The 26,447-nt window shown below is 40.1% G+C and overlaps 1 protein-coding gene across 2 annotated transcripts in view; it reads right to left on the bottom strand.

The window, feature by feature from the left end:
- Window positions 1-26,447, bottom strand: part of ythdc2 (YTH domain containing 2) — a 96,545-nt gene that overhangs the window by 69,405 nt on the left and 693 nt on the right. For both annotated transcript variants that reach the window (XM_072371563.1, XM_072371564.1), the window contains exons 2-5: window positions 15,950-16,127; window positions 9,170-9,260; window positions 5,662-5,858; window positions 4,941-5,143 (exon numbers count right to left, since the gene is read on the bottom strand). In XM_072371563.1, the coding sequence (XP_072227664.1) occupies window positions 4,941-5,143; window positions 5,662-5,858; window positions 9,170-9,260; window positions 15,950-16,121 (663 nt within the window). In that variant the 5' untranslated portion in view covers window positions 16,122-16,127. The remainder of the gene's footprint in view (window positions 1-4,940; window positions 5,144-5,661; window positions 5,859-9,169; window positions 9,261-15,949; window positions 16,128-26,447) is intronic.

The following is a 26,447-nucleotide window of genomic DNA, read 5'->3' as shown; positions in this document are numbered from 1 at the left end:
GTTTGTCTAAACACCACTCATTACAACAGCAACTCTCTTTAACTTTCATTCAATTCAATTGCACACAGAATGAACCCAACATATCTTAATGGTTCTCAGTCATTTTCTTTAATTTGTTAATATTAGGGCTGTCAAGCATTTCAAATAATCAAGATTTCATTGTGCTTTTATTGAGTTGGGCATATTATGGTCTGTCATTTTCAAGAATAACAGTCAGTGGGTCTACATGATGAGATTAACTGGATTATAGCTACAGTTGGGTTATGCTCCTTATCTGAGGGTAATTATCCTCGGATATATAGTGGTGAATGAATCGAATCACTGGTACAAAGCATGCAATACCACAGTAGATAAGTGGCGCTGTCCCCATTTCAACTATCGCTAATAGAGCCACCTCCGGTTGACGTCTTCACCACCAACAACAACAAAACTAAGGCATTTGAAAAAGATGGTGAACGAAGAGCAAGATGAAGCAACGTCCCTCTACATCTGTGATGAGCTGGTTATGACACAAACGCGATGCACAACGGCACATTCTCCATCGCGTTCTGTTTCTTTCTATGTTCTATGTTTGTTTCTAACAATAATATTGTTCGACTTCCGGGTGACGATTGCGGGAAAAAATCCCGTGCGTGCGCAGAACGCTCGATCCTATCCACTGTCGTCTGCATACTTGGATTGAGTTATCCCGGGGTCTTTATTCGCAAGTAACCCGATCCGATTTGATATCTTGTCAGATTAGGGTGTCTACATGAACTGAATAACTCAATCTTATTGTAATTTAGCCATTAATCTGCCCGATTGCCCGCATGTAACCCCATTGACTGTTTCTGGTGTTCTGAATATACATCTGAGATAACTTATAACACATTTCCTTTTTAGTTGGCAAACCATGCTGTGGTCAAATTTGCCCTAGAGTGCTACAGAAAACCACGGGGGTGGTCCTTTGGACTGTAAACAAATTCTAAGCTAGTGTTGTAAAACTCATGAGACTGTTAATGTTTCAGTACCAGTGTGTTAGGGTCTCTGGGTGTGCATGTGTTTCTTTGCTTCTCATTCCAGAATGGCTTGGCTGGCAGTGGTGGCTTGATGGTAGACTCACTCCACCTGCGATTCATTAGTGTTAGTCTTAAAAGTCCTGGCCTGCTCTCTTCTCACAGCCAGTTTGTCTGCTACTCATGTGGTATTCTTAAGGCCACTTTGTTTCAAAAGAGATCCTCTTTGCGTAATCTACTGATTCCAGTCTCTGTTTTTATTTCTAGGATTTCTGTGATACTTACCAATCCAGTCATCAGTCTGAAACTCCTCCTGGAGTCCACCATCAGCCAACCTGTTTGGACCTCAATGTCCACGTGGGCAACAACAGAATGAACTGGAGAGGTGTGATTGGGAGGAATAGCCTCCCTTATCTGAACCCCAGCTGTGTTTTGTTGTTAGACTTCCATACAAGTCATCTATTGGCTATAACGAACACCATGTTCAAAGATATGAGGTGGTCCATAAGTGTACTTGATACCACGTCACCTTAAGCCAAAGGTCGATGTTCAAGCTGTCAACTGTCCAGTTAACCATCAGCTGGTATTAGGCTGGATTTAGTGGCAGGAAAGACTGCCGGCCAGACCAGGAAAACCTAAAACAGTAGTGAGGGTTAACTGGGAACAAAAGGTGGAGGCCTCCAGGAGATCTTCAACTTAAACCTTCAGGAGAGATTTTTACACATAACAGGGGAGGTTTGGGGCATGGAATCTGAATGGGCCATGTTTAGAGCTTTCATAGCGGATGCAGATTCTAAGAGCAGTGGTGCCTGTCGTGGCCGCAACCAGAGGACTCAGTCGTAGACACCAGCAGCAAGGGAAGCTGTCAAGTTGAAGAAGGAGAGCTTTTGTGCATGGTTGTCCAAGGGGACTCCAAAAGAAGCTGACAGGTACTGAATGGCCAAGAAGGACTGCAGTGTTGGTAGTGGCAGAAGCTAAAATTCAGGCGTGGTAGGAATTCGGCGAGGCCATGGAGGTAGGCATGGGAGGGCTGAAGACTCTGGACTATATGGGGTGTTCTGGCTGACATACTGACAATGTCCCATGGAGGTTTGGAACAACACCTGTGGAATGGTAGACCAGGATTGTCGTCCCATTTATAAGAGAGTGGACAAGAGAGTAAACCAACTTTAGGTGGATCACACTACTCCTGGGTGTTGGAAAGGAGGCTTTGACCTACTGTCAAACCTTGGATCCAGTAATAGGCAAGGCAAGTTTATTTGTAGAGCAGAATTTGTACACAAGGCAATTAAAAGTGTACCAGTGGGGTTTTCGCCCAGGTCGTAGAACAGTGGACCAGATCTTCCCCCTCACAGAGTTGTTGAGGGAGCCATTAGAGTTTGTTGGCTTTGAGGGGGCTTATGACCTTCTCCCCCAAGAGGACAGGGCAGAAGTGCAGGGTACCAGAGTTCCTTTTGCTGACTATTCTGTCCCAAAGCAAGAGCTGTGTCTGCATCCCTGGCAAATAATCAAGCTTGTTTACAGTGCGTGTTGGATTCCGCCAAGGCTGTCCCTTGTAACCAATCCTGTTCTGTGGTATCCATGGACACGATCTCAAGGCATAGTCGAGGAGAGGAGGGTATCTGGTTTGGAAACCTCAGTGTTGGATCTCTGCTCTTTGTGGATGATGTGGTTCTGTTGGCTTCTTTAAGCCATGACCTTCAATGCACAAAGGAACAGTATGTAGTTGAATGTGAAGCTGCTAGGATGAGAGTCAGTCCCTCCAAGTTTGAGGTTATGAATCTCATCTGAAAAATGTTGGGAGTGTTCCCTCTGTGTTGGAGATGGGTCCTTGTCTTTGAGTATCTCTGGATCTTGCTTATGAATGATGACAAGTTGGAGCGAGAGATGAACAAACAGATATGGGATTTATCAGCAGTAATGAGAGCGCTACTCAGTACACTGTGGTGAAGAGGGAGCTGAGCCATAGGGGCAAATCTTTTGATTTACTGGTCGACACCTTTTTTTCCAACCCTCACCTATGGTCATGAGATTCGGGTAATGACCAAAGGAATGAGATCATGGGTACAATTGGCTGAAATTAGTTTCCTTCAGATAGTGGTTGAGCTCTGTCTAAGAGATAGAGTGAGGAGTTCAACAATCTGGAGGGAGCTTGGAGTACAGTCATCATTCCTCTGCATCGAAAGGAGTCAGTTGAGGAGATTCACACATCTCATTAGGATGCCTCCCAGTCGCCTCCCTTTGGTTTTCTGGATACATCCAGTTGGGAGGAGACCCCAGGAGAGATGCAGAACTCGAAGGAGGGATTATTCCTTCTGGCCAAGGATCATCTCAGGATCCCCAGGAGAAGCTGGAGAATGTTGCTGGGGAGAGGGTTGACTGGGTTTCCCTCCTGGACCTATTGCCCTCACAACCTGACCTCGGGTAAGCGGAGGATAATGGATGCTTTAATAAAATATGTGTAAAATATAAACAGACATTATTTTACACAAGTAATTGTAATTATGACTTGGTCCAACAGAAGTATCCATGAAAGTGTAACACTTTTAGGAGTACATCTTTTGAAGTGATGCTCATGCATTTTTTTAACAAGACAGTGCAAGAACACATTCTGTGCACATTTCAAAGGCATCACAAGGGCAAAAAAAAAGAAAAAAAGAGTATGGGTACTAGACTAGTCTGCCTGCAGTCTTGACACTAACACAGATAAGAAATAAGCAATAAAGAAATATATAAATCTAACCTCAGTTCCAAATAAATGGGACACTGTGTAAAATGTAAATAAAAACAGAACGCAATGATTTGCAAATCTCATAAAGCAATATATTCACAATAGAAAATAGAAAACATATCAAATGTTGGTAAAGAGACTTTTGAGCACATTTTGAATTTGACGGTCGCAACATGACTCAAGTTGGGACAGGACCATGTTTCGACTGTGCAGCATTCCCCTCTTCTTTTAGCAACAGTTTTGTACTTTATGAGTCACCAAATATTTTCAGTTGTAATCTTTTGATGCTCCTATGCACATTAGACTATCTATTATTTAACATTTTCGCAATTTTAAGAAACATTTTTCCAGAATTGCTAAAAAAATGTGCAAAGACACTCTCCTTTCTAAGGTTCTCTCTTTATATATACTTGGTCACATTACTCACCATTTCCAATTAACCTAATGAGTTGCAGCATGTCCCTCTAGCTGTTTCTTTTCAAAACAATTATTTTTCCAGGCTTTTGTTGTCCTCTATCATACTTTTTTCAGCCGTGCTGCCAGTCCTTTCATCAGCTGCAAATATCTGGAACATCATGAAACACAAAATACAACAAAGAAGCCAGGACCCTGGACTGCTGTGCAGGTAGAATCCTTTATCAGACAAGAATGACACAACAATCTTCTCCCACAAGTCCAGCTCCTGGTCTCCACAGTTCCCAGATGTTTATGCGCTATCGTTAAAAGAAGGGATGCTATGCAGTGGTAAACATGGCATTCAAGACGGGCAAATATTTTCATGAAATGGGAAAATATCTCACTTTCAACATCTGATAGGTTTTCTGTTTCATTCTGAATGAATTATTTTTATGAGATTAGCTAATCATTTAGTTCTGTTTTTATTTCTATATATTACACAATATTCAAACTTTTTTGGTATTGAGGTTGCTAATGAAAACAAGTGTGTATCATGGGGGAAGGCGCACAATGCAAAGTATGAACACTTTAGAGATTCAGGGCCAAATTCACTTGTTTGAACTTCTCTTCATCACATTGAGGCACTGTCAAAAATATGCAGCACAACTTGCTACCTTGCTGGTAGGAAGCTTTTGCGATAAGAGAGGGCAAAAAATTCCCCAACAAGAACTATATTGACCATGCAGAGTGCCCAAACTTTTTCTTTAGGCCCTTGCTGGCTTTTGACCATCTTGCTGTCTTCCATTTGTTAGACCCACCTGTGTAGTTTTTCCAGAGCCGGTCTCTCCCACAACAAGTACCACCTTGTTTTCTCTAATAAATCTAATTATGTCCTCCTGGTGTTCATACACAGGCAGAGAGCATCGAAATTTTTCAAGTTCTGATGGACCCCTTCTCTTCGGCACCATAGGAATGCCGTTGTTTAGACGACCGCTTGCCCTGTTCCTGTCATAAATGTTGTCTGGAAGAGAAGACAAGAGATAAGAAGATGGTAAGATAACCATACAAAACACACTTTTTGACTAAAAAATACACAAAGTCCCATCTCTGAATGACAACATTCATGTTATGTCACTGCGTGTGAGACAATCTTTTAGCAGTGGAAGGGAGATATTATATGCAGTTTTCTCTGTTCAAACTGAATCATTACTATTGAATAAGACTAATAATTAGCTATTTGGTCTAATTTTTGACAACTCTAGAGTAATCAATCAGTTTAGGTCTTGTGTACACAGGAAACAGTGGTATTTATTACACTCACAGTTAAAGTTAAGCTAAGTTATCTTAACTTTAACTGTGAGTGTAATAAATTTAAAAAAGATTTTTCAAAGTAATAACGATTGTACATCTACTCACATTCCTTTCATGTAGCTCTGAGGAGAAAAGGATCTGAATAAATTCTAACACCGGAGCATACATCCGAAAGCTTTTTTTGGAACACACTCCATAGTAGTAATTTAGACAGACAAAGATAATCACCAGGTTCTGCAGCCAAAGACATGCTGCCTTTGTTGTTGGGATGCATGTCTGTACGTTCCTTTTTGCTGATGGGAAACCTCTGAAGCAGGCTTCGAACAAAATATAAGGAACTGTGGGAGAGTGTGAGGGGTATGTTAGGATGAGGTTTGTCTGAAACGTCCTTCTTCCTGATGGTGAGGTAGCGATTTGGACCCTTTCTGAAAGAGAAAAAACTCTCCGTTATCACATTTCTTTTAACATTTGGACAAACACTACACTATTACTCTACTTAGGGCTGAACTGAGAACTTACTGCATGAATATACTTGCTTTGAATTCAGAAAACGTGTTTATCATATCTATCTCGCATATATCCTCATGTGTTTGTAGGGTCGTTTTCTACACATCATCAAAAATTAACACTACATATCCTGATCGCAAGCCACAATTTGTAATTGACAGGTAGGGGCAGTGTGGGGCCAAGTTTTGAAGATAAGCTTGTAGAGAAAGTCCACAATTACCTGCATCTTTACAATGTATCTTTGTCACAGCACACTGACCAATGTGCTTGTCAAAACAGCTAGCAACAGATCAGTTCCCCTTTTTGGAAACAAAAGTGCAAAGGTGAGTAAAATGTTGAATAAATGGATTGGGGATGGTGCTGATGTTGTGTTTTCTTCTGTCTGTGTCATATGGTGTGCCCCGTAGTGGAATCCACAGTCAAATTAGAAAGAAGGAGAAGGACGGGAAGCAGCAAGCAGCCAGAATGATGACGGAAAATACCGGTATTACCATTGAAGATGCCCCCGCCACTTTCAAATCGTTTGTTTGGCAGCATTTTGGGTACCCGGCGGAAATGATAAATGGCAGTAGAGTGACTGATAAGTTGTCAGTGACATCCTTGGTTGGGCTCTGTTCGCACTATTTGCACTCTGTATTGACAGAGTAGAACTTTGATTTGGTTTTGCACATAATATTGTTTGTCCTTGAAAAAAGAAAGACAGATTTTATTCTATTTGTTTTATTTAAACTTTTATAAATGATAGTTTCAGTTTCAATTTGTGGAAGAAGAAGTTTATTAAAAGTTCTTGCTTACATCATGCATGTAAAGAGTTATAATGAAACATTTCAAAATGCATGTGCAACTCGGTTAAATAAAAGTCTGTTGGTCCAGTCGTATATTTTGTCATGGTAGTTTTCTTAAAATCTCGTCTCGTCTCGTTCTCGTGAGCCCAATATCGTGTCTCGTCTTGTGAGCTGAGTGTATCGTCACACCCCTACTACTTACGGTTTGTCAGATGATGACAGCTATTTGTATTTATGGTAAATGGACTGTACTTGTATAGCGCTCTTCTCGTCTATCTGACCGCTCAAAGCACTTCAACCCTCTGGGGTCTGAGCCGTAATGACGTCATGCGATCTGATCACAGCTCTTCCCTCTGAGCTACAACCACCCCCATAACAACCAACATCTTATTCAGTGCAACACAACGGAGCCCCTCCATATAACAAATCTCAATTTAACCCTTGCTTTATTATATTTCATCGGGATTATTCATTGTGAGAATACTGATTAAGCATTTCCTGTTTCCCTTTATTATTCCAACATCTCAGTTCCTCTTTAGGTTTTTTGCTGTTCAACTACTTCCACATACTTTAAGCAAATGACACAATTTTTGCACAAAATGTTCAACTTTTTCTGGAGATGCTGGCTATGACTTTTGGTGTTTCGAACTTTTTAAAATATTAAGGTTTTTGTGCAAATTTTTCTCCCTTTAAAAGTAATGGTAAATCCTTTCAAATCATCCAAAGAGCTTCCTCCTCTTTCAAACTTAACTACTTCTTCATACTTTCAGCTAGAGACACCATTCAAACTTTAAAATGTTCACAAGACATTCAGCTATTGCCAGATGGTTCAGCTTTTTCAAATATTAAGCCAATTTTGAAATATGACAGTTTCAAAAACATGAACATTTTTGCTCCTTCTTGATTTTTATGAATGAGCAGCCAGCAGAGGGGCACACTGATCATTTTCAGCTTTTTCTGATATCCAAACAAAGTCCTCCAACTTTCATACAGTTTAACTTGCAGAAACAAATTATACCTTAAAATGTAGGAACAGTTTTCCTCTTTAAGTCAATGTAACTACTAAAGAGCTCAAATTTACAGAATTTCAGCTATGAGCCTTGAAGCGAGAGAAACCTTTCAAATTCTCTCACTAACTCCAATGGAATATTTGGTCTGACGCAGCAGACAGCTTCAAGTGTGTTCAACTCGCTGCCGTTTAAAAATCTTTCTCTCCATTGAAATAAAAACTACATTACCGCGTTCCTCTAACATTCATGAAAACTGTTCATCTCTGTGTTAAAATGATCTTCAGCTGTCACTTCTGCACTTTTAAAATTCAATTTAAGGTTTCAATTAAGTTGGCATATCCATTCCATTTCACCCTTTTAGAATGATTTAGCAAGATTTCTAAAGTTTTCACTTATTTTCATTCTGCTGGAAATCCTTTTGTTGTTTTTAACCCTTCAGCTTTTCTGACACTTCTGCCATTTTTTCAGCCATTTAAACAATCCTGCCTTTTTTCAATAAGCTTCAAATTGTTTCACTTATTTCTTTTCAACTTCAAATTCCTTCAACAAAGCACCAGTTTTTACTACTAAAATTTAACTATTTTCAGCTTATTTAGCATGACCAGCTAACTCCATTCAGCTTATAAGCATTCTCACTGCTGTTTCGCAGGAACAGCTTTTTATCTAGTTACATTTTATTTTGCATTGTTGAGCCTTTCCAACATCTTACTACAGTGTAAAGTAACTGAACAGACACAAGAATGTTATGTCCATGACAAGTGGAGCCAGCAACTAATGACAGATGAAAGTAAACCAGAAAACACTGCCCATAGAGCAGCAAATTATTCCTCACACAAGATATTTTTTTTTAAGTCAACCGTTTAAAGTTGTTGAACTTAGTGACAATTCTTGCAAATGCATTGTACATGTACATTACTATTAGAATATTATTATTAATTACATTTGAAATCACAAAGGTGTATTATTCTTAAGGTCCAATAGTATGTGTTGACTATGGATTTTTAGCCAATGCACATCATTAAGAGCAGTCAAGTAACATTTAGTTTTTATATTTTGACAGTGTCCAAATATAAAATAGCTCAGCTGGTTGAGCAAGCTCCTCCATGCAATTTGAGTGTTATTCCCCCCTTACTGTCGAACTACGTCGATTGTCAGTCCTAAAATAAGATCATCAATCAATAACATGTTAAACTGCAGGAGCTTAGGCAGAAGTTGCTCATAGAATAGAATAGAATAGAAAAATACTTTATTCATCCCCCAGTGGGATAATTTCAAAATTACTCAAGTAGCTCAAAATTTGTTCTTTTAAAAAAAAAGATATTTACAATGATTATATATTAGAACAATAACAATAATAATAATTATAAATGAATAAATAAATAAATAAATTTGAGAAAAGGGTAGTTGGGCACAAGTGCAAGTGGAAGAACTTACCCTTTGCTCTTCGAAATGTAACCCAGAGATTGAGCCATTCGATGAAGAAAAGCCCTCTCAGTACTAGAAAAAGAGGGAGGAAATTCCATCTCTGCTCAAATGGAGACAAGAAATGAGAAATTGAACAAGAATTAGAACTCTTTTGTCATTTTTTTTTTACTGTCGAAAATAGTAACAGTTTGTTTCATTGTAGATCTGCAAGCAGTGTATCAAACCAGCCTCTCTCACCATCACATACACACACACACTCAAGATACATTGGCTACATTTATTTATTCGGTTTGTACATTAAAACGGGAGCGTCTTTATGTACAAACCACCAAATAAATTGAACGATTATTAGGTGTGGCCAAATGATGATTTGTGTTGTAATATTTGACATTTCTCTTAAGAATGCACAGTGAAAAGTCCAGCTACCTCACACTTTCCATCCCTGTACCAAGCACAGAAAAGGAAGAGCTTGCGCTGATCCATTACTGTAGTGACAAGAAGAAAGGCATGCTACAAATTTCAGTGTGGGAGTTGGTATCCCTAACCAATAATGGGATTTTTGCTTGTATTCACCTCTTGATAGTGATGCTACACTAGAAGCAAAAGAGTTCTTACATTTTCCTCTCACTTATATTTATATACCCTTGTTCATTCTGACAATCACTGAAAAGACTGCAGTTAAGTAGTCAGATGCTACTACTTAGTCAAATTAGTCAATGGGAGGACTTCCGATGGGACAGCAGAGCAGCATGGATGTGTAAGACAGGAGCTCCCGCATGCCAACATATTAAACTCCGCTATAACTCGAAATAAAGGCAACAAATTTTGAAATTGAGAATATGAGTGCCAACAAGAACAAAGAATAAAAAGAACCCGGACACCAAAGATAAAGAAATAAATCGATCAATTAATGAGAGCAAGCTAATGCCTGAAGCTAGCATGGCCTCGTTTCAAAGCAGCCTGTATGGCATCAGCAAGCAAATTCAAGCCCTGCAAAACGAAATGAAGACAACCTTAAAACCATTCAAAGACGAAATTACAGCGCAAACGAGAAACGCACTTAACAGACAGCACTTAAGGGAGACATTGATCAAAAGTTCACAAAAATGAACACAGATATCGGTGAACATGATGAGAAGATAAGCGCCGCTCTGACACGTACAGAAGAACTTGAGACGTGGAATTATGAAGCAAACGGTTCAATGCAGGACATAATGGAAGAGCAGAAAACGATAATGACCAAAATAGGCAACTTAGAATCGAGGTCCCGTCGGAATAATTCACAGACATATGGCATACAAGAGGAGGCAGAGTCCAAAAGTGACTCAGATGCACAGTTCATGGATAAATGGTTCTGTGAGGATTTTTCCATAAACGTGGACCTTCAGATTCAGCACGCTCACTGAGCCTTGGCTCCAAAGCCCAAAATGGGCTAGATCGATTGTCATTAACTTCCATCAGTTTACTATGAAGGAGATGATACTGAAAAAAAGCATGGGAGAAGAAAACAACTACCCTCGGAGGAAACAGAATCTATTTTGATCACGATTACTCAGAGAGGACACTGCAACAACATAAACTTTAACGTCAAGAAGATCTTAAAGAGAGAAGGCATCCACTTTCAGACACCTCTCAACAAGATGTGCATCCACTGGTCCAGCGGCATGAAAACCTACGGCAGTGCAGAGGAGACAACTAGAGACCTGAGGGAGAGAGGATACGATGATGATAACACAGGGACCAACCCCGCAGGAACCACAACCATTGAGAGGGTCCAATCGACCGGAACCACGACATGGAAACACGCCGGGAGTGGACGCACCAGGGAGGCCAGCAGACGCACGCGTGAAAGATTACATGTCCTTCATCTGAGGGGAAACAACACTGGATGAGTATCTATCTCACTAATAGCCTGAGTTAAAATGAACACGAAAATTATATAATTTGTTAAGGGTAGGTGAAGTTAAAGTATAGTAGTATGTAGTTTGCTTTGGTGAGTTATAGATAAATGGACTGTTGAATTAAGAAGGACTGAAACGCAGCTGCAGGGACTGGTATGAGTATATTAATCCTACATGGATCGAATCTCAATACTGGATGGGGGCCCTTCCTTTGTGAGAGGCTTTCCCCCTCAAAACAAAAAGAGAGTCAGCAGAAGTGGAGGGTTGTTGACATCTCTTTATGGAGGTCGTTTTTTTTGTATATAGTTCAAATAAGCACTAAACAGTTTAGGAAGGTGTTACTTGTTTCTGAACATTCAAATGTAAGCCTGCGGATGAATCTTTACAAAGTTAGCACACCTAAGATGGTTAATGGATACCAAACAAGAAGAAATTAAAGTGCTTTCCTTGAATGTCAACGGTTTAGGAAACCCAGTCAAAAGAGCTAAAATAAGACTACAAATTTAACTACAAATTTCCTACAAGAAACTCATTTATCAAAAGCAGAATATGAGAAACTAAAGAAATTTGGATTCAAAAACACTTTTTATAGCTCACACTCGAGTGGTCAGAAAAAAGGAGTAGCAAAACTGATGACTAACGCAATCAAGTTCCTTTTGAGTGCCAAAAGGAAATAAAAGACAAAGAGGGAACTTATATTATTGTAAAAGGGATGATAGGCCAAACAATGATAACGTTGGTGAACATATATGCCCCACTGAGAGTAACAAGTCTTGTACATGAGGCCCCTGGGCTTTTTTGATATTTGGAGGGATCTACATCCACTGCAGAGAGATTTTAGTCATTACTCAACAACACACTCGGTATACTCAAGAATCTTTTTAAGCAGAAAGAAAACAGAGATAAAATAAAAGACTGCTGGATTGGAGTGGCAGATGTGTGTGACCATAGTGCCATCTATCTGAAGGCGCACTTAAAATGTAGACGGAAAGATACAATATGGAGACTGAACGTGGGGATATTAAATAATAAATCAGTAGTGGAGCCAATTAGGGCAGATATACGGACGTACCTGGAGGAAAACAGTAATGGGGATACAGATCCAACGATATTGTGGGACGCTTTGAAAGCTGTGATACGATCTCTAGTATAAAATCTATATAGCAGAATTGAGACATTTGGAACAGAAACATAAGGATAAAGGAAAAGTTGAAACAAAAATCAAACAAGGAATGAGCGAGGTGAGAAAGGAACTGAATAACCTACTCCAATGTGAAACAGAAACAAAAGCAAGATATTTAAAACAAAGCTATTATGAATCAGGTCCCAAAACAAATTAAATTGTTAGCGAGACGTTTACGGAATCAACAGGCAGAAATTACAGTCAATAAAATAAAATACACGATGAAGAAATCAACTGTGGGAGCAATTATTAGAAAATGGAAGACATACGAGACCACTGATAATCTCCCTCGATCTGGGACTCCACGCAAGATCTCACCCCGTGGGGTCAAAATGATCACAAGAACGGTGAACAAAAAGCCCAGAACCACACGGGGGGACCGAGTGAAGGACCTGCAGAGAGCTGGGACCAAAGTAACAACGGCCACCATCAGTAACACACTACGCCGCCAGGGGCTCAAATCCTGCAGGGCCAGAACGCTCCTGAAGCCAGTAGAGAGTAGTCGAGAGTATTTGGATGATCCAGAAGAGGATTGGCAGAATGTCATGTGGTCAGATGAAACCAAAATAGAACTTTTTGGTAAAAACTCAACTCGTTGTGTTTGGAGGAGAAAGAATGCAATCCAAAGAACACCAAACCTACTGTGAAGCATGGGGGTGGAAACATCATGCTTTGGGGCTGTTTTCATGCAAGGGGACCAGGACGACTGATCTGTGTTAAGGAAAGAATGAAGGGGGCCACGTATCGTGAGATTTTGAGAGAAAACCTGAAGATGAAGCATGGCTGGGTCTTTCAGCATGACAATGATCCCAAACAAAGAAGCATTTCAAGGTCCTGGAGTGGCCAAGCCAGTCTCCAGATCTCAACCCCATAGAACATCTGTGGAGGGAGTTGAAAGTCCGTGTTGCCCAGCGACAGCCCCAAAACATCACTGCTCTAGAGGAGATCTGCATGGAGGAATGGGCCAAAAAAAAATAATTTGCAAATAAATTCTTTAAAAATCCTACAATGTGATTTTCTGGATTTTTTTCTCATTTTGTCTCCCATCATTGAGGTATACCTGTGAGGAAAATTACAGGCCTCTCATCTTTATAAGTGGGAGAACTTGCACAATTGGTGGCTGACTAAATACTTTTTTGCCCCACTGTATATCAACTAGACTCCAATCATTTGTACCAGACGTAATAGATGAGGATCAAAGTGGGTTTGTTAGGAATAGACAAACACAAGATAATATTAGAAGAACATTGCATATTATACATAAAATACATAAAGACAGCATACAAGCAGCTTTGATCAGCTTAGACGCAGAAAAAGCTTTTGATAGAGTCGATTGGAAATTTTTATATTCAATTTTGGGAAAATTTGGATTCATCTCTAAGTCAATTAAATGCATTAGGTCTATCTATAACAAACCTACAGCTAGAGTAAAAGTCAATAGCTCTCTGTCAGAAAGGTTTGTCTTGGAGAGAGGAACCAGACAGGGCTGCTGCCTCAGCCCCACACTGTTTGCCCTATACATCGAGCCATTAGCCCAGATGCTCAGACAAGAAAGTTCAATAAAAGGTATAGAAATTAATAAACAAGAACATGTAATAAATTTGTTCGTGGATGACATTATGATTTATTTAAAAAACCCAGGGAATTAATTTAAGCAGCTTTCACAAACTCTTGAAAGATTTGGATTTTATTCGGGTTATAAAGTAAATATACTCATGTTTAACTGTTCGTCAAACCAAGAACTTAGGGTATGACAGATAAACTGGGACGCAAATTCCATCAAATATTTGGGCATTATTTGGGCATTACCCAGTGATATCCTTTACTTTAGATACATGGTATTCCACAGTGAAACAATTGAAAATAGGAAAGGAAACTAGACAATTAAAATGGATTGCATTTGATGATAAATTTTCACTGGGTAAATATGATGCTAGATTTAAATATTGGGCAGAAAAAGGAATTACAGCCATATGTACAACTATTAAAAGAGGTGAAATGAAAAGCTTTCAAGAACTAAAGAATGCAAATGATTTAATGAATCACATTTATTCAGATGTCTACAAATGAGGGACTATTATATCAAAAGCTTTAAAACAACTGAGGATAAAATACATCCTATCATTAAGTTACTTGTACAAGCTTATAGCCAAGCTATTCCGAAGGTTGTGGCAGTTCTGTATGGCTGTTTGAGGGCTTCTAGAAGAGACTCAATATTATATGTTAAAGCCAAGTGGAAAAGGGAGCTGGGTGAAGAGATTCCAGATGAGACATGGTATATGTGGAAAACACACCAAATTACAACACAGCCTCTGAAATGGAGGGAATTCAGTTGGAGGAATCTAATTCAGTACTTTATTACACCTAAAATCAAAAGTAAATGCTCAGCAGCCATGTTGGAGATTATGCAACCACATGGATCCAGACCACGCACACATTTTTTGGAACTGCACGAAAGTACAACCCTTCTGGGGGAATGTTCACTCAGTTCTCTGTGCTGTTTTGGGATATGTGATTTCTAAATCCCGTCTTGTTTTGTACCATGGTCATTTGGCGGGTACGATGCATGTAGGAGACCAACATTTGGTCAGGACTCTTCTGGTGGCTGGCAAAGACCATTACTAAGAGCTGGCTTAAGTCTGACACTCCAAGTTACAAACAGTGGATGTCAATTACAGAAGACATACACCGTATTTTGCGCACTATAAGGCTCTCACCCGATTATAAAGCGCACCCTCAATTATGGGGTCCATCTCTGTATTGAACCCATACATAAGGCGCACCTGATTATAAGGCATAGTATTACCTACTGTTCTCTGATTGGTTTATGGCTGCCAGCACGTGTAGGTATGTATTATGTCCCTGTGTCAGCGGGAAATGGTCCGACGGTCAAGGACAACATCGTGGGTGGTTTTTACACTTATAAACTTATAAACTGCACATCGGTCTGCTTCACCCATCTCAGACTGAAGAACAGGCACTCACTGGGACATGGGCAGAAGCATTAATGACACGATTCAATCGCTAAGTACGAGCTCCATACAATCTTTGCCCCATTAAGAGTGAATGGCTGGGATCCGCCTGACCCTGCAGTCACACTGAATGCAAAGCGAGTGATGGAAGTGGCCAGTTGCCATTCATTTCCAACCTATGACAGCGAAGAGGCGCAGCAAAAATGAACGTGGCGGTGAGCGGCATGAAGGGAGAGCGGTGAGTGATGCAGAGGGGGCTTAATGTCCCGATGAATGCTCGGCGCTCCCCGCGGTAAATTCAAAATGGCGGTATCTGTGACACATTTTGGAATTATATGGCGCATGGCCGTTTTTTGTGAAAGTTTAAGGCTTATGGTGTGGAAAATACGGTAAATTGAAAATAAAAGATATTTTTATAAAAAGCTGTGGGGAATGGTTGATATATAAAGGAAGACATGATTAATCAGATGCTAGTAACATTTACTAACATGATTTCACACAGGCTCCGTTCTTTTTGTTTGTTTGTTTATTTATTGTTGTTGTTGATATCGTTTTATTTTTGTTATTATTGTGGAGATTATCATGTACTGTATAAATTGAAAACTAAATAAAGATTGTCAAAAAAAAGTCAATGAGAAACACATTTTTAGTAAAAACCTAGATGAAGGTAAAATGTTTTACATAAGTGCTTATCATTTATTTCTTACTATGAAACATCAAAAACAGTCGGTACCTTTCTGTTCGCTGTAGCGAAACCTCTCCAAAGAGAGGTTCACTGCTATCTTGACTTCTTCATCAATGTGAATTTCTTTGGAGTCACTGGTACTGGAGCCACGTGGTGACCAGCCAACAGCCATGTCCTGGTTCTTGGCTGGTTTTTGTGAGGCCCCAGCTGCACTAAGCATGATGCACTGCAACACAACAAGATATTATTTTACCACAGATTATTATGTGCAACTAAATGTAAGTGTGAGCGACAGCCTAAACATCACCATTAAATCTATATTAGACTCAATTGGCTTTCAAAAAAATGTCCACAAACCTACTCACTCTCTTAATCATACCCTCGATCTTGTGCAGACTTATGGCATTGAAATTAAACAACAAACAGTATTTCCTCATAACCCTGTTTTTTTTTTACCATTTATTTTAAATCTTTGAGTTTACATTATTTGATTGCACAGATTTGAGAAGAAATTTTCTGAAAGTAGATGTCTATCAGAGAATGCTGTAACCAATTTTAAGGAATCAATTCCATTATTTTCTTGTTCCATGTGCCAATACAACAGAGAGCACCTATCTAATCATTACACTAACACAAGTGATTTATCTTGTTGACAGAGCTACAGCCTCAATGCGCTATCATTAAACATGTTGCCACTCTGATAAGGAAGGTAATCAGTGTGAAAAAGCTACTTCCTTGGTTTAATTCAAAGCTGTCTGCTTTAAAGCAAACTTTAAAAAAAAATTATGGAAAGAAAATGGCGTTCACTAATTCAGAATAATCTCACTCAGTCAGTGCATGATGGTCATTAAAAGTAAAATAAAAAATAATAAAATAGTTGAAAGATAACTTAAACATAGAAATACATAAGAACAGTCAATAAAAGCATAACAACAAACATATTACAAGATAAAACATTGGAAACAAAGAAAAAAAAAACCCATTGAGAGTCAACAGAAAGCGTCTGAAAAAAGTTTAGTCTTAAGTCTAGATTTAAAACAAGACACTGGTGGGGCTTTCTGGATGCTTTCAGGGAGTTGGTTCCAGAGGTGAGCAGCATAGTAACTGAGTGCTGCCTCACCATGTTTAGTACTCACCATGGGTTTGTCTACAATGAACTTTTGATCTGGGTGGTATATATCGCTGAAATTGGCCCTATGCCATTAAGTGATTTAAAAACCAGCAGCAGTGCTTAAAAAAATCCTGTAACTCACTGGAAGCCAGTGGAGGGATTTCAATATGGGAGTTATGTGCTCTGTTGGTTTTATTTTTGTAAGTATTCTTGCTGCTGCATTTTGTATCATTTGGAGCTGTTTAAGGGTCTTTTTTGGAAGACCCGTGAACAGCCCATTACAGTAGTCAACCCTACTAGAAATAAAAGCATGAACTAATTTCTTAAGGTCATCTTTGGACAAAACCCCCAAAACCTGGCAAAGTTTTTAAGATGGTAGAATGCAGACTTAGTTATTGCTTTCATGTGACTGTTAAAATTTATCTATGAGGACACAAAGATTTCTAACCATATCCTTTGTATTAAGTCCTTTCTTTACGAGAATGGTGGCAATCCTATACCTTTCCTCTTTTCTTTTTTTTTTTTTTATAACCAAAGATGATTATTTCAGTCTTGTCTTTATTTAATTGGAGGAAATTATGTGACAACCAGTGATTAATTTGCTCAATGCAGCAAAGAGATTCAAGGGGGTCATAGTCATGAGGTGACAAGGCCAGATAGATTTGCGTGTCATCAGTGTAGCTACGATAGGAGATATGATTATTCTTTAAAATGTGTCAAAGTGGGAGCATATAAAGGTTAAAAAGAAGTGGACCCAGAACTGAACCCTGGGGGACTCCACATGGTAGAGGAGACAAAAAGAAGCCGCTTGGAGCCTCGCCTCCTTCTCCTTCTCCTATCTCCCAGAAGCAACGACCAGTTCCTGCTGAGCTCTAAGGAGCTGGTCCTGCTCTGTCCTGGCTGCCAGACAGTGGGTCTACTCGAAGAGAGTGACCATATCTCCACCTGTGTCAGCCTTACCGGGCGCTCACAGCGCTTTTGGTGTGAGCGACCACAGCCGCTTCTGCTTCTTCTGCTGCCGGAAGCGGCCAGAGAAGCCGGAAGTGGCCAAAGGGGCGGGCTTATATCTATAGCAAATAGCAAACATCTATAATAATCCATCCATACATTGGTTCCCGCTTTCGCCATGGATCGTACTGTGGGCAGCCTTCTTTGTGTTTGCGCTCTGCCGTTTTCCGCCTTCGGAATCTAGATTGGCCACAATTGGCTGTCGTCGCGGCACTGCTCATTTGCATAAAGTTGAGCCTTTCTCAACTTTTGAAGCTCACATTGGAAATGAATGGCAGCTGGCCGCTCATGTTGCTCATGAAGCTTTTGGTGTGAGCCCCCGGTTAGGCTCACACAGCAATCGGAATATGTTTTGTTAGTTTTGGGAGTTTTTCAATTTTGTGAAGTTATCTGAATAGACATGGCGGACCACACTTACTGTTCTGTAAAACAAACCTCTAAAGACCACGAGTCGTCGTCAAAGAAACGACAACATGACGAGTCCACAAGGTTTAGAGACAGAAGACGGGGTAAAACACGAGTAAATATCGGCGTCGCCTTTCCCAAATGGAGGTCGCTGATGGGTGAGAAAAGCTGTAAAAGTGACGCAGTATTCTGATCATTAGAGTACTGAAAAGTGTAAGTACTTTTAATGGTTGCTTCTTCTTACTTTTTTGTACTTATCTTTATGTAGCTTTTCAGTTTTTTTTTAGAATAAAACCAAGTTGTGAAAGAAAAAAAGACTTTGGTCCAATTAACTTTTAAGCAGCTTAGAGGATGCTTGTGATTGGGAGAGTATATTTCATAGAACGGACTGTTCCTTGGGAGGAATTAATTGCAAAAGCATATGAAAGGAAAAAGCGTAGGTATGTGGAGTTGGGGGCTGTGATGGTAAATTTTATGTCTCAGGACTGACAGACCCTCAAATCCACATTAACCATTTGTATCACCCAGACACGCTAATTGTTTTAAATCATTTACTTCTTAATTAACACTCAGACAAGATAATTGTTTTAACCTCCTGTTTCTTAATCATCAAGACTGCATCCTGCCCCCCCTGGAGAACAAAGCCCCCACCTAAAGAACAAAGCCCCCCCCCCTCCTCAGGTATAAATGCTCTGTATTGCTTTTGTCTGTATCTCTTCATACCATTGCCGCTGAATGGTGTGGACTGATCTTTTTCCTTGCAACGAAGAATAAAAACTTAGCCGGCCGGCAGAAAAAGTAAGTTTCCCTACTTCATTGCTCATCAGAGGTATTAGGAAGGAAGCGATTGAAAACTTCCATAACAATTTGGCGTTGTCGGGCAGGACCCCGTGAGCAGCCGTTCAGGACGAGGCATGGAAAGCGACAGGCCATCCTGGAGAAATAGATCATTTCCAGCCTCCGAACCTCGATTAATTTGTGAGACGGGTGGGCTAACCGGTAACACGTCCTGAGTCGCTGCCACCGGGGTTCCAAGAACAGAGTTCAGCGAAACTCGTCTGGTGAGTGTTGAAATATTGACTTAATGCATTTTCTTTCAAATTTGGATTTTAATTAGACAACAATTTCATTTCTCATAGTCTTCACAGTTGGCCAGCTTTTTTAGCTGTCTGTAGCTTATCGAGACAGCTAGCTTTTTCTGTCGTTTGGAGCTGAATTCGAAACGTCGCTTTTGCCATTTGTAGCTCAACAAATTGGCCCAGCTTTGTTCATCATTTGGAGCTTAAATCGAAATGTTGCTAATTATCTGTTTGTAGCTATCGAAACAGTTAGCTTTGTTCGTCATTTGAAGCTGAATTTGAAATGTCGCTTTTGCCAGTTGTAGCATAACTAATTGGCTCTCGTCGTACGACCTCTTCATTCAGAATGGGGAGTAAATTTTCCGTAGAAGCGGTATTAGGAAGGAAGCGATTGAAAACTTCCATAACAGGGCAGAAGCAGAGCAGCGAGGATGGAAAGTTAGGATCTGTCCAGTGGAAGCAGGATGTAGAGGATTTGTTTCAAAGTCTGTTGTCTCGTTTTTTATTTTGTCTTGTCTTTATCTTGTCTTTCAAGTATTTTTATTAGAGCACATTGTTACATTGTACCACATTTACAACAAAGACACAAGTATGCAATGTACATCCATCTAGAAATGTGTGCAGCTAAGACACAGTGCTCTTTTTTTGTTTTCTTTAGGACATATAACAATGGAAAATGAAAGAACAGATATAAATGTAGAGCACAAAATACAAATGACGAAAAACAGAACAAACAAACACTAAAATGAAACCCCCCCAGTCGTACTTTACGTTGTTGGAATAAAGGGGAAATAATTAGTTGCCACTACGAGGTGTGAGATACTGAATGAGAGGTGACCAAATACCGGGAGTTTATCCATAAGAGTATATTTTATTCTCTCTAAATGGAGAGTGTTAGTAAGATCACTTAGCCACATCTTTGAGGTGGGTGCTTCTTTCTTTTTCCAGTGCATGAGAAGTAACGTCTTTGCAATGATGAGACTATAGGAGAGGAAACATTGTTGGGGGTTGTTTAGTTTTCTAACATCATCTGACACTCCCAGAATAATAGTGAGTGGTTTAGACTCTAACTGTACGTGAAGTATTTCAGATATTAAACTGAAAATGTTAAACCAAAAGATCTTAACCTTAGGGCACAGAGCGAAGCTGTGAAGCAATGTGTCTTCTGCTGCAAGGCATCTGTCACATACAGGGGACAACTCAGGGTATATTCTGTGTAACCTTTCCTTAGAGTAATGAAGACTGTGTAAAGTTTTAGTGAGCATGCAGCTCGTTATCCACTCAGTCGGGTAGCCTGGCGTGTCCATTTCACCGTCTTTGTCTATTGTGGCTGTCCAAAGTGTTTCTCGGCATAATCTTGAGCTTCCTTCGGGTCGGTGAAAGACATTTTCACTCTTCTGTGTGTCAGTCTAGCCGGATAAATTAGTCCGTACCTGACGTCTGATCTTCCCCGTAACATTCCTCTTACTTTAGTGAATGCAGCTCTCTGCTTGACCAAAAAGGGAGGAAAGTCTGGAAATATAAATATTTTCCGCCCCTGGTATTCCAGGTTATTCTTTTCCATGGCCCTGCGTAGTATTTCCTCACAAACGTGGTAGTAGTGCAGTCTTAAGATGAAGGGTTGCGGGGGGTCTTCGGTTTCTGGCGGTTTATCCTGTGTGCCCGGTCAATCAGCGGTTGCTCCGGCAGAGAGCTGTGCGATGAAATCACTGGGCTGTAGTCCTTCTTTTCCCTCCGGCATTCCTAGAATCCTGATATTGTTCCTCCTCGAGCGTGCCTCGAGGTCTTCACATTTTTCATCCAGGTGTTTAACTTTCGTTGTCAGTTGATCCACTGTAGAGTGCAGTGTGGAAAGCATGTCAGAGTGGGTTGAAGCACATTCTTCTATCTCTTTCAGAGTGGCCTCATGTACGACTGAGTTGCCTCTCAGCTCTGAATTAGACTTCTGGTCACTTCCATTTACTGATGATATCTGCTCCTGATGGTGGCAGAAACCTCTGTGATGCGGTTTTCAATGGTGGCACAAACCTCTGATTTGATCCGGTTCACTTGAGTGCTTAAAGCACTGATGGCTGCGAGTACCGTCTTATTAGAGGGTTCATCCACACTGTCATCAGCTTCCGGAGCCTCCGAGTCTGGTGCGCTCAAGGCTTCTGGGCCTGGCTCAGGTGACTTGTTCATCTTCCCTTTCGGTTTAACCATTGTGAAAGCTGAGCAGAATATTGTGTTCCCGTGACTACTGCTGCGTTTACGTTCTTCAGGAAGTGGGTAACGTTCAATAATTTTGCTCAGCTTTTTTGTTCAGCTTTAAACGGATTTTTGACGAGCTATCTGGAGGAGCGTCTTACCCTTCCATTGCTCACTAGTGCCTGTTGTCTCATTTTTTAGGGAGTTGGGTGTAAGTCCTAGTTTATACTCCTTCATAATGTTGACGGTGTCGACGTGACGTAGTCATTGAGCATTCGAAGTTCTGCATCGAGGGAACACGTTGCTCTGCAGTTCACCATGCTGGTAGGGGGTTGTGGCTGTGCGTTTGTGTGGTTTCAGGGGTTATAGCCGAATCTTTGCTTTTTCTTCAGGTCACGGTTAACAACAGTAAACGATGGCAACTGAGGTGGAGCAGCTGTATTTGCAGTTGGAGCTCATCAATATTGAAGAACAAATGCTTATATTGCAAATGTTGAAGCGCTGGCGACAGAGAAGACGTTTACAAGTAGCAGCAGGTGGCGCTATAGGTGAGTGTCTGTATGCACATATGTACGCAGTCAGGGCAGAGTCCCGTCCAAGCCTATGAAGTCTGGTGAATATCGGACAACGTATGCACAAGTTATACGTGAATTTGTGTTTAGTGTGGAGCAGCAGCGAGTCCTTAAGGTTTGAGGGTCTGCCACGGACACACCCTTCAGACTTGAGAAAAGTTGATAACAACTTTTAATCCCCCATGGCTGAAGAGTAATCTGATCAAGTTTGAAGCCGTTAACATTAAATCTGTAGGAGAAGTTCGATCATATGCGAGGTGTGGAAACAGGAAAAACGGCACCAATTTGCATCTTGCACTCAAAATGGCCGACTTCCTGTGGACCTGGCACAATGACGTCAAGAGGCTTTTTTGTGCGCCTGGGCATGACGAAGGCATGTACTGAATTTCACCAGCCTATGCAAAACTAACCCCAATTGCACAGGTATTTCATAAATTTCTAGGGGGCACTACAGAGTCATTTTGAAGCAACTCCACCAAAATGTCTAGGGCACCGGGTCTGACGGACATGGCAAAATTGGTGAGTTTTGACACACGGGAAAACACAGAAAAGTGCAAAAAATGTGCAAAGAATAATACTAACGCCTTGAAGAACCATAGGGCCTTCGCTGCTTGCAGCTCGGGCCCTAATTAACCTAGATTTATTGAAGTGAAAAAAATACATCAAAAGTGCACCTAAAACAAGCAACAAGTAATGGAACTTTAGTTGACTTTTCATAAAACAACAAAACAACAAATTTAACTTAACTGGACCTTATTTCTAACTGTATACATGTTAATTTATTCATTGATAACATTTTGGTGTCACTCGGAGTCGTTCGGACGCTATTTAGATCATTCGAGAGCTGCATATATATCCGCATATGTTATAACGGGAGTGAGCGGGGCAAGGCCAATGCAGCCTCTAAATAATGCACGAAACTCCTTCATTTCACCAATACTTTAAAATACTTCATTTCATTAGTGAAATGAAGTATTGCTCAAATGAAGGAGTTCCTAGTCCCGCTCACTCTCGTTATAACATACGCGGATATATATGCAGCTCTCGAATTATCTAAATAGTGTCCGAACGACTCCGAGTGTGACATAGTGGGGAGTGACAACATTTGTCATCAATGGCATAAAACCTAATTCTGTCTTGATTGAAGTATTTTAGAGTTATTTGGTCAGTAGACACTTACTATCCCGGGTGTGTTTGTGTTGTACTTCCTACTTGACCTTTTTTTTTTTGTTAAAATACATTAACCTCTGTTAAATCAAGACTCACAAGTATTTAGTTAACCGTCTTTATTGTTTAACATTTTGTTTGGTCATTTGTGAACTTCCAGGGTCAACACCTTTTTTGTCACCAAGTGACACCAAATTGTTATCAATGAGTAAATGAACGTATATACAGCAAGAAATAAGGTCCAGGTTTAAAAAACTGAACTTTCCCTTTAAGCTGTAGGACTAGTTAGTCCTTGTGAGTTAGTTCCCTGTCAATTGTCAATTGAATGCTGGCAAAATTTGCAGAACAACAGTTCACCTGTTACATAAAAGTAATTTGGGTATTGCTCGGCTCTGTATTGAAGGGTTAGTGCCGGAGTTTTTTCGACAACAAAGACAGAGCCTTGGGCAGCCGCTTCGCCATGCTTACATTGTTTTGAAAGGGGAGGGGTTCAGTCTGTGGAGGGGGCTTATTCTGCCACTGAGATTTGCTTCCCTCCTTGCAGTTTTCTCTCGACATATGTTCCTCTTCCACACGAAAACAGCATTTCAGTCGTATTATGTCAAATTCTGGGATATTCCACGTTAAAAAAAAGATTCTGTTTTAATCGGCCAAGTCCGCGATTTTGTGATCGCAGAAATTATAGGGCCCTAAGTGACCAATCACGCTTCTCCATCTGGCAATCTGATGGAGGAGTCTGGGTTTGGCGGTTGCCAGGGGAACGGTACTTGTCTGACTGCACTGTGCCAAATGTAAAGTTTGGTGGAGGGGGGGATTATGGTGTGGGGTTGTTCTTCAGGAGCTGGGCTTGGTCTCTTAGTTCCAGTGAAAGGAACTCTGAATGCTTCAACAAACCAAGAGACTTTGGACAATTCCATGCTCTTCTTTGACCTTTAACCCAGTGTGAGACTGACATTAATTTTACTGTTTATTCAGTTTTCATTGCACTACGTTCAGTCTGTTTTTAGATGATTTTAATTTCTCTCTATTTTTATGTTTTTTTTATCTGTGGGGTCTTATGATGTGCAGCACTTTGGTCAACCAGGTTTGTTTGCTTTTAAAGTGCTATACAAATAAATAAATATGGTATGGTAAATATATTTTGAGTTCTCAACACAAATGTCGGCCAAGCGCAGTGCTTAAACTGAGCCCCACCTCTTTCACAAATTAGGCCCCTCCAGATACCCATTGAATTGAATACATGATCACACACTAGGAAATGTTTGTTTGATCATTTTGTATCTAAGATTTAACAACTTCGACACTTTTTAAAGACCCTTTTTCAAGATTCAAGAATCTTTATTGTCATGTACCATGTAAGGACGTGCATCATTACTGGCAATGAAATCTGTTGTGCTTGGTGTCAGCTCAATTTGCACAGTTAAGCATGAAAAGTGTTTACAGAAAAATGGAATAATAATAGAACAGAAGTGTACAGCAACTTATTCAATGAACATGGACCCAAAGGACAGCAGACAAAGACATGAATGAGGAATGAGGCATGAGGGGAATTAAGGTATTTTGTTGCTTCTCAACTAATAACAACTGAAAAATATAAGTACATTATGCTCTAATATGCTCTCGGTAAAGTACTGACACGTCCCCCACTGCACAATGAAAATTTGGCTGACAAAAACTTCTATTGTTCGCTAAAGTTTAGTTAACTATTGAGAAGCATGTGACACAACTTAAGTTCTGCTACTATTCTTTTCTACCACTTGTAAGCAAAAAAGTGCAGACAATTTGGTCCAGACTTTTGCCACAGTTGCTGTTCACACAAGCACATCACGCCTAAAATGACTTAAACTCAGCTAACACCTTGGTACATTGTCTCAGCTGATGAATTTAAAAGATCTAGACCATTTCACGACTTCAGTGCATGTGTGAATGGTTTATGTTTTTGAATAGTGATTAAAAGGGAGGCCACGTTTGATTAAATGGAAAAAAACGCAGCATTTTACAGGGTAAAAATCTCACCAAACGGACAGCAAAACTGAACTTCTCTGACTGATAACATACAGCAAGACAACGAATTAAAGAAAATTAACATAGGCCCTTCATCTTTCATAATAAACTTAACTAAACAATCTATAAAGAATAAACAAAAATTGTTTTAAACATGATCAAAACTATACGTTTTTTAAATGTTGTCACTGTCTTTAAGTATTTCTATGTTAAAAAGTAAATGGACTGTACTTCTATAGGACTTTTCTATTCTAGTTGACCACTCAAAGTGTTTTACCTTACAAGCAACATTCACCTACCGATTCAAACACACACTTGTACAGCACAGCTTGGTTTATATAGTGCCAAAGGCTACACACTGATGAATTCACGTGGGGTTCATTGTCTTGCCCAAGGACACTTTGATATGCAGTCCTGGGAAGCCGGGAATATAACTACCAAGCTTCCACTTGGCAGACAACTGCCTGAACTATGTGGTTACTCGGTAAATAATGCATTTGGGGGGGCAAATGTGCTTTTATTTTGGAAGGGTACGGATGCTTCCTGTCCAGACGTTGCTGTTGATGAGACGTGTTTGTCACAAAGTTAAAACGAAACTTACAGAAAGCAACATGCACAAAAGTTGTTTTACTATTTTACCTGGAAATCGTTTACAGCTTTGGGCTTCACTGTTACACATGAAAAAGGCTTTAATATTAAATCATTGCGACACGTTTTAATTCAAATTTTTAAAAAGTTACTTGTTCACAAGTAGGCTGAAGTTGTGCTGACTGGTTACAGTTTTAGTAGCTCACTAGTTACCTGACATGACGCACCGGTTCATCAATTTGGTCCAGGAGCTCTCTAATAGTTTAAAAATCTATCTAGCGGGATGTTAATGCCACCATTATGGTGCTTAGCCTCATTAGTGTGGCTACTGGTCAAACTGACTGGTATGACGAGCAAAAGTTTGCTCAGCTCGTCCAAAAAAAAAAAAAAGCCAAACTACTGAAACCAAATTTAACAACCATTGT

This window comes from Leuresthes tenuis, unplaced genomic scaffold, assembly GCF_036924035.1.
Source record: "Leuresthes tenuis unplaced genomic scaffold, fLeuTen1.0.hap1 SCAF_19, whole genome shotgun sequence".
Classification (NCBI taxonomy): Eukaryota; Metazoa; Chordata; class Actinopteri; order Atheriniformes; family Atherinopsidae; genus Leuresthes; species Leuresthes tenuis.
Note: the sequence above shows the minus strand (reverse complement) of the source record. Positions and strands in the feature narration are given on the sequence as shown.